At 36.9% G+C, this 12,617-nt stretch overlaps 1 protein-coding gene across 3 annotated transcripts in view; it reads right to left on the bottom strand.

The window, feature by feature from the left end:
- The window catches only part of Ccser1 (coiled-coil serine rich protein 1), a 1,158,948-nt gene that overhangs the window by 558,733 nt on the left and 587,598 nt on the right, over nucleotides 1-12,617 (bottom strand). For all 3 annotated transcript variants that reach the window (XM_076566874.1, XM_076566875.1, XM_076566876.1), the window contains exon 9: nucleotides 2,484-2,561. In XM_076566874.1, the coding sequence (XP_076422989.1) occupies nucleotides 2,484-2,561 (78 nt within the window). The remainder of the gene's footprint in view (nucleotides 1-2,483; nucleotides 2,562-12,617) is intronic.

The following is a 12,617-nucleotide window of genomic DNA, read 5'->3' as shown; positions in this document are numbered from 1 at the left end:
TTTCTTTCCTGAGAAGCTCTAGCAAAATTGTGAATAGAGATTTTATACACATATGTGTGTGTTTATAAAATTCTAACATAAAATAATTTTATGAAATATCATGAAGAAAATGTTATAAAGATCGTGATTCATACGTACATGTAAATTAAATTATTTACAAATAAATATTGCAGTTGATGGATGATACTTCCTGTTCCTGGAGAAGTGTGCATGAGTCACATGTGTCCCAGTTATCATGCAATTCATCATTCTAACAATGCCTTATTTTTAGTTGATTTACAATATTTCTTTCCTCAAGTTTTCATATAGAAAGCACTCTCGAGTTCATTCATGCAGTTAAATATAGCTACTTTCGTAAGTTTCTGTGCATTTAGTCATTCGTTTGTTGATTCTGCAGATTGTGTTATATTTAAATGACTAGGAAATGCTAAGCATATCAGCATGAACTGAGTACTGTTCTCTGTTAACAGCTTTCCAAACCATAACAATTGCTTATGTATGGGTATGCTTTAGGAGTCATAACCAAAGAAGTATTCTTCCTTGACCTCAGGTCACAGGCTGATTTGCCTTCATCACATGAAGAACAATGAGGACTTTAAGAGAACTATCATGTTCCGGACTCCTTCATAAAATTTGCATTTATAAATTTTAAAACCAAGTACTAAGATGTATATTGCAAAAAGAATATAAGGAACCACAGAGAAGCAAATTCGAAAAAGGTTGCAGGTAGCTGGGGTCCTAAGTATAAATGTTCACAGCTTAGTTATTTCTCCAGGGGCAGCATTCACCCCTCAGACAACAGTTCTCACCAGCATTCACAATGGGATCTAAAACCTGACACTGTTGCATAAAAGTCTTTTATTATTTACCTATGTTGACTCACTGAGCCAGTTAGAATGCAGGTACTCAAATATTAACTTCCAAATCAAGCCCAAATGCATATGGGTCTTCCTTGTCTTTGTATTAAGAATGCATTACTTTTCCTAACAATCCAGGCACATCACAGATCCCATGATAAAAAAAAAATGGTTTCACTTTCCTGGAATTCGGATAACTCAGCTAAGAATTGAGTGCTAGCTAACCTATAGTATACATGTGCTATGATGTATATTACAGAACAGTTTGATGGTGATTGTGTTTTTATAATTCTTTTTGAAACATCTCTGACATCCAGTCTTAGAAATGCACAGATGATTGTCTAAAATACATGTTGGATCTACACCCTAAGAACTGATACACAAATATATATTTACAATTGTTATATCAAGGAGGGGAGAAGTCCCTCAAATGAAATAATGGATTACTTATTTTAAACTATCCTAAAATTATAAAATTTGTTCCTTTCAAAAATAAAGATTAACAGCATGTATATAACATATAAAACTAGGCTAGAAACGTTGCTATAATGATATAAGTATCTGTAGAATATTTAAACGTCCAGAAGAAAACATTAAAATGAATACTATAGAAAAATTCCCTGGAAAAAAACATAGGTTTTAGCACCTTTAAACTAATGTTAAATTTTGAAAACAATTTGTCCTAGAAATCAAAACTGGATTAATTTGTGAAAGAGACATGTAGTTATTGCAGTATTAACAATACTGCTGCAGTTTGCATGGCAACACAAGAATGCCATCTACATTCATGTTATCTGATAACATGAACTATAAATATAAACATGTTATCATTAGAGTGAAAAATGTTCACAAAGCTGAATGCATCCAGTTTCTTGTGAACAAAGTAGTGACAGCTTACTCATTGACATGTCTAAGTGTAAGAACAGATTCTTTCAATAGATGGCAATGAGCAAGAGAATTCCTTTACTTTTCAGCAGAGGGGAGTTGAAAGCAATTCAACAAAACACAAATTTTAGAGCTGTGTTTAAGATTGTTATTTATACCAGCTTTAGGATTTATGGAGGATTATTGGGTTACAGCACATTTTACAATCCTATCAGCAAGTATTTTACATTAAGAAAAAATACTAACTTTTAATTAAATTACTTGCATTGCCTACACTGAAGCCCGAGAGCTAAAGCATTATTGTAACATTGTTTGCCAAGTTGGAGGTTTTCTTTTATATGCCTGCATGTAAAAATGTTTGGCCTTAGGTTACTGCAAACCTAATAACTTTATTAAATTGCAAATAAATAAATTAGAATTTCCTTAAAAACAAATTATCCTAGTATTATTATGCATATTCTGGTGTGTCTTAAGATTCACTAGCTCAGAAAAGCATGTAAGAGATGTTGGTTTAAAAAATTAATAGGACTTTTTTATGCCACTTGGGGCCTGGAATTATTCTTTCCAGTTCAACCAGGTGTTTGGGGATTTTTTGAGAACAAGTGAGGACTAGCTCACAGTCTGATTCTGTTCAGTCAACACAGGACACCACAGCAGAGGTAAATAAACTGTGGAAGTCTGAAGACCAATGAAGATGATAAAAAAAAGCTACTTATAAAAAAAGCTCAAATAGCTACTTACATCACATCCTAGAAGTTCAGTCTGCGTGGATTTATCTACACGTGAAGCAAAAGCCTTCTGTAGATGCTGCACTTTTTCCTACAAAGTAGAAAAAGAAAAATACGACAGTAAGCTATGTGCTTCTATGCTAGTATTTCCAGCTTATTAAAATTTGATTAATCTCTAATTCATGAACCAGTGTGTGTGTGTGTGTGTGTGTGTGTGTGTGTGTGTGTGTGTGCCTGTACACTCAATTATGGTGGTATTTTTTGAATTAGTGTAAATATTTGCAGCTTAGTTTTCCAGGCATGACCATCCCACTGGACCATCGTTTCTTCTAGTCTAAGAGTGACTGTGGTGTTTTTGCATGAGTAGTGCCCCCCAGAGTTTCAGGCATTTGAACACAACTGTCAAAGTATGTCTTGCAGTTCTGCAAGACTGGAACACGTTTGTAGGTTGGGTGGAGAAGCTACCGTCACCTCAGCTAAGAACAGAAAGCCGAATTATTTGCAGACTAACTTAAAGTAGAAACGAGTGTGACATGGAGCTTTTTATGGGTAATAGCATTCATAAATAACTGAAGTCAGAAAGATTACTATAGTGATGGGCCTAAATAGCTACAAGTTCAAAAAGTGTTTAATGAGAGTCAGGAGAGATATGACAGTGGAAAATGAAGCCAATAGAGCCAAGTCAGGCCAGGAGGTCCAAATGTGACAAAGGCTGAGACAAATGAAGAGGCCAGAGCAGACAGGACAGAACCTTGCACAAATGATTCCCAAGTAGCTTCCTTCTCAAAGTTCTACTCTATAATTGAAAGGTCAGAAACACAATTTGACATCAATCCAAGCACACTGATTTCAACTTGTCTGTGGCCTTAGATTACGCATAAGAAGCAATCAGAGCAAAGTAACACAGAGAAGAGGGGCCTCTGGCAACAAGCCAAAGCAAAGTTCTCGGGCCACCTGTGCTTTTTGTTGGCTCCCCAATCCCCTAGAGGTAAGCAATCCCAATTTCTCTAGGCCCCTGGGGGATAGTGGGAGGTTAAATTGATTCAATTTCTCACAGGCAACTTTTACAAATAAATCTGTAAATGGGATTATATCATTGACTTTATCTTTTCCTTTCTAAGCAGTTAACAATTTGGTATTTCTTAATTGAAATACCAAAGGTTGGCTTTTTTTTCCCATTTAAAATTAATAATACATATGTGCATAAATTATAGAAACATGGCAGATTTTGTAGAGAGTCAAGGTAAGATGAAAAAGATGTCTCCTGGTTTACATTTGCTGATGTTTGGGTTACTAAATGTTTGCTAATTTGGGGTGCTGTGGGCTACTGCTATTGAGTACAAGTATTCTTTCCTGTTCAAACCTCGAAGTGGTTAAATTATAGATTGGAGATAATATGACAGTTTAAAAAATAACTATCATCATAATAAATAAATGCATATAAGCCAAAAATACAGTTTATTTTAACTTATGGAGAGTGTTTAACCAAATTTACATTTTCTTTCCTACTGTAATCTTTACCACTGTAATTATCACCACTTACAGCAGATGCAAATAATTCAGTTTAAGACAGATGTCAGGCGCCAGAGCAAGGAATACACACGATTTATGTATGCAATAGTCATTTAAAAATATTGTCACTTAAGTACATGAAATAAACACTGAGTTAAAGATCACACAAGACAGCTGGGAAGTGGTGGCACATGCCTTTAATCCCAGCAATCAGAAGGCAGAGCCAGGCCAATCTCTGTGAGTTCAAGGCCAGCCTGGTCTACAGAGTGAGATCTAAGAGAGTCACCAAAACTACACAGAGAAACCCTGTCTTGAAAATCAAAAAAAAAAAAAAAAAAAAAAAACAAGACAGTAAGTGGAAGTGAAAATTCAAACCTTCCTCTGTCTTCAACCTTAGTTTTCTTATATATAAAGATATTACAACTCTGAAAAGCTATAAAGAAATCATTTTATCTCTGTGTCATATAGGAAAGAAGACATACCACACCACATACATAATTTCTGTAGTCATTGTACAGCCAGTAATTGCAGAGTGGTAACAAATTATTCTTGAGGTCCACCTGTTTATAGTCTCTTTCAGACTTTACTAGGTTATGCTTTTCTATAGAAGGAACTTAATACTGCTTTAGATTTACTCATGAATTTCCTGTAAATATCACAATTCCACAGAATACCTACTGCCATATATATGATCAGTAATGAATTTTATAGCAGGAGTCAGAAGTGAAGGATAAGGATAATGTTGAGTTATAACACAAATTTTGAAGAAGAGCCATGTGGCAAAGCAAACATGTAAAAGCCAAATTTTGAGAAGGTATGAAATCCCTTCAATAGCCATGTCAGTTAATCACAGCAGAATATTCTAAAAATATTCTATTTATCCTAAGAGTCATATCCAGGCATAAACATATTTGGGGGGGCATGTGTATGTGTGAGTGATAAAACAGGCATTAATAGACTTGGCATCCAGAGCACATTCTATCCATATAGAAATGCTAATTTCATATGTTGGCATCATCCCCACACTCCGTGTCCTAAGTTAGATCCTTAGCATTCACATGCTAGTTTACAATTATTCATAACTCCAAGGCCTGGGGCTCTAACACCCTTTTCTTACCTCTGCAAGCACCAGCAATGCATGGGGTGCACAGAAATACATAAAGGCAAAAGACTCACATACACAAAACAGATAAATAAAAAAAAACACAATTGTTTAAATTGTAGTAGTCTTTTTACATACAGATAGCAAACACACTAGGAAAGAGATATTGGAAACACTCTCGCTCTCAAATCAAACAAAGAAACAGAAAAACTGGAGGAACAAAACTAAGCAATATGGTTACTATGGAAACCCTAGAATGAAAATTGTAAGACCTTGAAGTCAGAGACTGGGGAAGACACTAGAAGATGGAAAGATCTCCTATGCTTATGGTTTAGTAGAACTTATATAGTAAAAATGAACACAAAGGCACTGTAGCTAGAGTTTTTCTGGTCCTACCTGGCTCACGGTCAGGACAAATCTCTCTCACCTGCCAGTCCTGCAGCTGCTCAGACCCAACCAAGTAAACACACAGAGACTTATATTGTTTACAAACTGGATGGCTGCAGCAGGCTTCTTGTTATCTAGTTATTATATCTTTTTTTTGGGGGGGGGGGTTTCAAGACAGGGTTTCTCTGTGTAGCTTTGCACCTTTCCTGGATCTCGCTCTGTAGACCAGGCTGGCCTCAAACTCACAAAGATCTGCCTGCCTCTGCCTCCCGAGTGCTGGGATTAAAGGTGTGCACCACCACCACCTGGCCAGTTATTATATCTTAAGTTAACCCATATCTATTAGTCTATAAGTTGCCATGTGGCTCGTGGTTTACCAGTACCTTACATCTCGCTTGTCATGGCTGTGGCTGTGTCTCTCTGCCTCATCCTTCCACCTCCCAGAATTATTCTCCTCCTTGTCCTGCTACCCTATCTTTCCTGCCTGGCTACTGGCCAATCAGAGTTTTATTTATTCACAACATACAGGACAACCCACAGCAAGGCACAATTCAAATATTCAATGCAAACACAAATCAATAAAAATCCACACAACATTTTTCACAGAAGTAGTAAAAATAAGTCCTAAATTTCATATAAAATCATACACACACACACACACACACACACACAAACAATCACACACACCAGATAACCAAAGGAATCCTAACTAAAAATAATAATGCTGGAGTGATGACTATATTTAATTTCAAGCTAAACTTCAAAGCTATAGTAATCAAAACAGCATGGTACTGGTACAAAGACAGACAAGTAGATCAATGGAACAAAATAGATGACCCAAATATGAGTACATGTAATTACAGTCATATGATATTTGGCAAAGATGCCAAAAACTTAGAGTGGAGAAAAGAGGCCATCTTCTTCAAAGAACGGTGCTTGGAAAACTGAATGCCCATATCAACCAATAGCAATTAAGTTAATTGAAGTGGAAAAGGTCATGAATTTGGGAGGGGATGGAGGAGTACACAGCAAGAGTTGCTGGAGGGGAGGGGCAAAAGTAATGCAAATACAATCTTCATGTATGATAGTCTCAAAAAATAAATTTCAAAAGAAGTAAATTTAATGGAAACAAGTCTAATTTTACTTTGTTTTTTGGGGAATGGCACCATTGAAGAATATTTTTCCATTTACTTATGCACTAATTGCTTTGCATGTCACTGAAGCAGCATTGCAAATGGCATAAATAAAATATACATAAAACAAAATTTTAAATATTTCTAAGAACTTAAATTTCAGACTTGAAACTATCAAATGAAGAGAAGAATACAAACATAAAATGCTTCAGATTAGTGGAAGGGACCATGATGATTTGAATAAGACCCTCAGAGGTCAAAAAAGTTATCATAGACAAACAAGATTGCATCAAACTAAGTTTTAGCACAACATACGATAGCCTCTGCATACTTTGTTGTGTAACTGGAGGTTAAAGAACAAAAACAACAAATCATTGTTGTTATCCCTGGTTTACAGAAGAAAGTTTGGCAAAGAGTAGGTTTAAACTAGGAGAACTGATTTCTAATACCTTTAAAAGAACTCAGTCTGCTTTAAAATACTATAAACCTAACATGAATCTAGAGCTTGTAATGATGGAAATGAAATACTGCTAATAATTAACATGAAAAGAACATAAAAGATGACTTTTAAAATGGAAAAGTAATGTTATTCATTATAATAAAATCCACACAGTGTGGTGGATCAAATTTATTCTATGAATTAAGTGGGTGAATGGAATTTGAACATCATCATGCATTGGATTTTGATGTCAATACAGAATCATTTACATAATATGAAAACAAAACCAAGAGAGAAAATCACAGGGATTACTTAACAATGCCAAAGCTAGAAATGAGCACAGAAAGGCAAAGTCATTACTGCACAGCACACATTGATTATTTGTATACCGCCCCCCTTTAATGAGCATGCATCAGTGCAAACATTAGGAGAATTAGAAGGAGAACAGCAGCCAGGTAAACAAACTTCCTTGAACTATCTGGGAGCTACCAAGAACATAGGACAATGTTTTAGTGAAATCCAGTCATAACAGGGCAACTTCCTTGATGTTCAAAGCTAGTCATGGTAGTCATGGTGTTTTTCAGTACACATGACCAGAACTCTAGAGATGACCAACAATGACCCTGATGATCTAGTGACACTGGAGGTCTGTGAGGAGGAAAGACAATGAGTGTAGAGCAGGAAGAACAGGACCTGGCAGACATGCATCAGGGAGGACTATTGTCAACATTTATGGCTCAGGCTGCATCATTGGAAGCTAGAAGCTCGTGAACTGCCATGCCTTTGAGTGTGACTGCCTACAGGTATATAATAGTCCATGATCTTCAACTGTGAGCAATGGGCCCTCCATGTCTTCTATTTCCTTTTTTCCAAGGCTGTTTAAATTCCCTGGAAAAGAGATGTGAAAATCTTTTCTCTTTCCTTGTTAGCTTTTTTTTTTCTTCTTTTTCTATTTTGATTTTGTTTGTTTTTTGCAGACAGTAATGATACAACTTTGGCTTCTATGAGTGTAGAAAAGAGAGCCCTGCTTAGTTCCTTTATTATCCTTTTCTGTTTGGAATGCAAAACTGTTAGAGAACAAAAGAAAAGGGAATAAGAAGAGCCGTTTCACAACTGTCAGCAGTGAACACTGGAATTCAGATAAATATTGGTATAGCTGTATCCTGCAATGACTCCATGGATCTGTGCTGCCCATTGACTTGGGAGAACTTCCTGCTATTGCTCACACAACTCTGCCTATGTGAAGAGGATTCTGTGGGGGTGAAAGAAGGTGACACAAAAGCCAAGTCTTTCTTTCTTGACCATACCCTAAATAACCAGAACACTGGGACCATTGGCAATTTAGTGTCTGTCTGGATCAATCCTGAGGTGTCAACTATAAAGGAGTGGGTGGCTGAGTGCAAGAAGATACAGGTTTGATGTACTGATTGGGTTGCTCATACATATATTCTGGCTCTGAAGGAGAGAATCCAGTGTATACTAAGTCGGGGTGGATCCAAGTCTGGCCCTCTCCATATTGTTAATTTCCTGGACAGAGTGCTATGGTGTAATAAATAAATAAATAAATAAATAAATAAATAAATAAATAAATAAATAAATAAATAACAAATTTTAAAGTCTGAGATTTGAATATAGTTTTACAAATAATGAGAAAACTGTAGTTGCTAAGATAGGATAGAGCATCACTGATTCACCAGCTTTTAAAGGGCCTGATTTATGAACCCAATAATTAGAGTTTCATTCTGTGAGCACCCATTCATGATGCCAGGCTGCAACTCACACATGTTTGCAGCTGAAATGCCTTCAGTTTTTAGTTTGCTTCCTCCAGAAAAGTAGTGTGAGGATTTAACAGGTTCAGAAAGAGGCAGAGATAGGAGTTGCAATTTTCTTGTATTAAGCAAGTAAACAAACAATAAAACAAAACCAAGGGGTCAAAACTACGAAGACAAACAGAAAGTACCAAGTATTTAAAAAATTTATTTTCATTGGATTTTATGATAACTGAATTAAAAAACTTCCTGGAGCCCACTGCAGTGAGAATGCTTTGTTGTTGATGAGTTTTCCCAGAGGTACAGCTAAACACATTGCACAGCACATTTGAAAATTGTGAACAGATTGTCTATACGAGATCACACAAGCTGAAAACATATCTATCTATCTTTAAGAAGAGTTCAGTTTACTTCAACAGTAGCTTGATCTGTAAAATCTGGAGTGAGAATGATTAGAGATTGGAATTATTAGGAATACTTGCAGCCCAGATGAAAACATATAATATTCTAAATGAAAAGCATGGGGCTTTGCCTTATAGGGTGATGATATTAATCAAAAGGGTGCTTTCCACTCTGTTCTAACATCATTATTGTAGATCCAAAGTTGTTAGATATGCATCAACCCCTTGCACATTTGTGAGCACTAGCAAATACTAGTGGTAGATATTCAACTTTTATTTTGTTTCTTGTGCTTATGGAAGGCTGATCAATCTATTTATATTATAAGTTCATGCTCTTCCCAAGAAGGCACAACAAATTAACAAAGTCCACACAAAGAAGAACATGGAAGAGATGGCTTTGAGTTAGATATTTCAGAATCCATAGATGTTAATGTTTAGAATAGTAATAGTGGGCACTTAGTGATTAATCAGGAAGAGCAGGAGAGGAGTTGCGACTAGAAGATATTAGGCATATCATTTGGTTTTCTACCTACACACCCAAATCATTAGTTAATTACTTCTGTACAATTTGTTTCACAGTTTGAGGCATCTGTTTCGTTTGTACTGCCAATGCCCTCATCTGTTCCCTAAAGGTGAGCAATGGGTGGTGCATAGAAAGGTATTAGTTGTGTTCAGAATACCAAGTCTTACTCCCATAGCCTCTGGTCTGGATTAAATGGAAATTCCTCAAAATGTCTACCAACATGGAACCTTTGCACACGGCCTTATTTTCACTCGAGTCTTGGAAGGTGCAACCACAATAAAGGAGGTTCCTTTGATTAATATGCTATTAAACATATATGTGTGGTATCCCTAAAAGAAGAAAGTCATTCTGATAGTGTCACAGAAAAACTGTCAAGAAGGCCACAGAGACAGAAGTAGTGGTCACAATGATGGGGCCTCAATTAAGAAAATGCTCAGTTTCCTCTGTCTATATTTCCTTCCAGGTGGAGCCAAATAACTTCACAAATTGCAAGCAGCTCTAAAATGTCAGGAATTCTCCTTTTCCAGAGAATTGGAAGAATGCAGTCCTGCACTTGTTGACTTTTGACGTCTGGTCTGCAGAAGAGAGGCTATGTGCTAAATCCACTTGTAGCACTTGTTACAACCACCCCGAGGGGACTGATGCAGTCCTCTAACTGGTTCTTGCCTTCACACACTCTCCACTCCAGCTTTTCTGTAAAAAACATGTTAGCAACTTAAAAATATAACTGGATCCTTGTTATATAGCAAATTTCCTCCCAGTTAATCCTGTTCATCTTGCCAGGAAACTGTGTAAGACACCAGATGTTAAAAAGGAGGTAAGATAACATGGTGTTCTAAGGGGAGGTGAAACATTCCAAAGTGAAAAGAAGCTTGTTAAGCTCAGGAAGTAAACAACTCAATAGCTTCAGGAAGTATGTAAAACTGACCAGATTCACTAGCTTTCTACCTCCCCAAGCAAATATAAGCTGTAAGTAGTGTTAAAAAATACTCTCAGACAAGTTGCTGGAAGGAAACAAGAACAGCCAAAAAGCCTGGAAGAAGCTTAGATCAACTGAGCCATCTGGAAGGGACATTCTCTAATTTGCTTAGCTGCCCGAATTGGGGCAGTGTATTAAAGAGTTCCACCTTTTCTGAGCTATTACCCATCGGGGTTGGCTTTGGTGATGCAATTCTTTTTAAGTCATTTCTAGTACTGTAATTAGCCTCTCACCTATATTTCTATAAATAGCCCAATAAAACACATTGGGTAGCCAAATTGAACTTTGATAGTATCTGTCATTGGATACCTGTCTGGAGTCAGTAGAATTTTGTTCATGTCTCCCCAAGATGATATCACACAAGAATGCTCTCAGTCTTCTGTTAAAATAGCCTAACAACTTGTTACCTAGCACCAAAGAGTTGTTCTGAAATTATACACTTACAAGCAACATCCTACAGAATGAGCAGGTTGCATTTATGTTTAGTGATGCACACACCACACACATGCATACACACACATATGTAACAATAATAATAAAAATAGACAACATTAATTTACAAAACAGCAAGATGAGCTACATGGGAAGGTTTGGAGAGAGGAAAGGGAAGGGGAAATGATATAACTATATTATAATCTCAAAAATTAAAGAAATAATTAATGTAAGAGTCTGTGTTTATTTTATAAGTGTGCTCCAGGACTGGTGGGACCTGACAGGAGCTGGAGAGAAATTCTTCAGCTACAAATGGTGCCCAATGTGTTGGCAAGAGTTTCCACCTAAATCCTGTGTAAAAAGATTCTAAAATGGAGCTAAAAACAGTTCCTAATTATCTCTTTCAAGTTAGCGGCAGCCTGCGTGTTTGAGCTACTATCTACTATGGCGGATTCCTGGCATGTGTGCTCAACCTACAGTATGGCTGAAATGAGGCCTCCCTCTGCAAGTGGCACGTTAAGCTGCATGGTGGATTTAACCTTTGCTAGTATAAAACAAATAAAAAAAGAGGTTTCTGGGCTACATGCTGCTTTGATAGAAGCATAGACCCACTATTTCTGAGAGTTGATGGCTCCCAGAGCTGGCAGAAAACCATGTTGGGAAGCTGGAGTGGGTGGAGCCAGCAGCCACAGCGCCATTTCAGTATTAAAATGCTGCAGTTTAAAGCAGTAGGTTCAAGGTAATATAAAAAATAAGCCACATATAGATGGCTACCACACAGAGAATCAGGATTATGTTCTCTTTGATATTCGTAACTGAAGAAAAACATTTGATTGCAAAAGCTGTTGAGTTATGCCAAAATGTATATTTTAAAGGTACCTTGACTTCAAAATTTGGATGTAAGGATATGTTGCTTTGGAAAGGAGGCTCTGCTTTTGTTTCCACAGAAAGCCAGAGGCTATGGATTTGTTCCAGATTAAGATACATCAGGTTTGACCAGCCACGACCCCCTTAAAGGTCTCTGATGACACCAAGGCCCAGGTGATCCAACATCCAGAACCATTTCAAGGCAACTGGCTCAGACGATACACCCTCACGGACTACTCCATAATCCTAAAATTTTCTTTGTGTCCCCATAAGATACAGTGCCCCCCTCCAGCAGGAAATAGTAAGAGAAGCTACACCCAAATTCCCAAATATACCAAGCTGGCTTTGGAGATGTGTAAAAGTTAAAACCTTCCAAAAAAAAAAAAAAAAAAAAGAAAGAAAGAAAAAGAAAAGGGGAAGTGCTGTGGAATGGTCTGTATGTCAAATGTGTTACTCTGAATGGTCAATAAATAAAACACGGATTGGCCAGTGACCAGGCATGAAGTATAGGCAGGACTAACTGTATGTCAAATGTGTTACTCTGAATGGTCAATAAATAAAACACGGATTGGCCAGTGACCAGGCATGAAGTATAGGCAGGAC

The sequence above is a fragment of the Peromyscus maniculatus genome, chromosome 3 (genome assembly GCF_049852395.1).
Source record: "Peromyscus maniculatus bairdii isolate BWxNUB_F1_BW_parent chromosome 3, HU_Pman_BW_mat_3.1, whole genome shotgun sequence".
Classification (NCBI taxonomy): Eukaryota; Metazoa; Chordata; class Mammalia; order Rodentia; family Cricetidae; genus Peromyscus; species Peromyscus maniculatus.
This window is presented reverse-complemented; position numbering and strand designations above follow the sequence as displayed.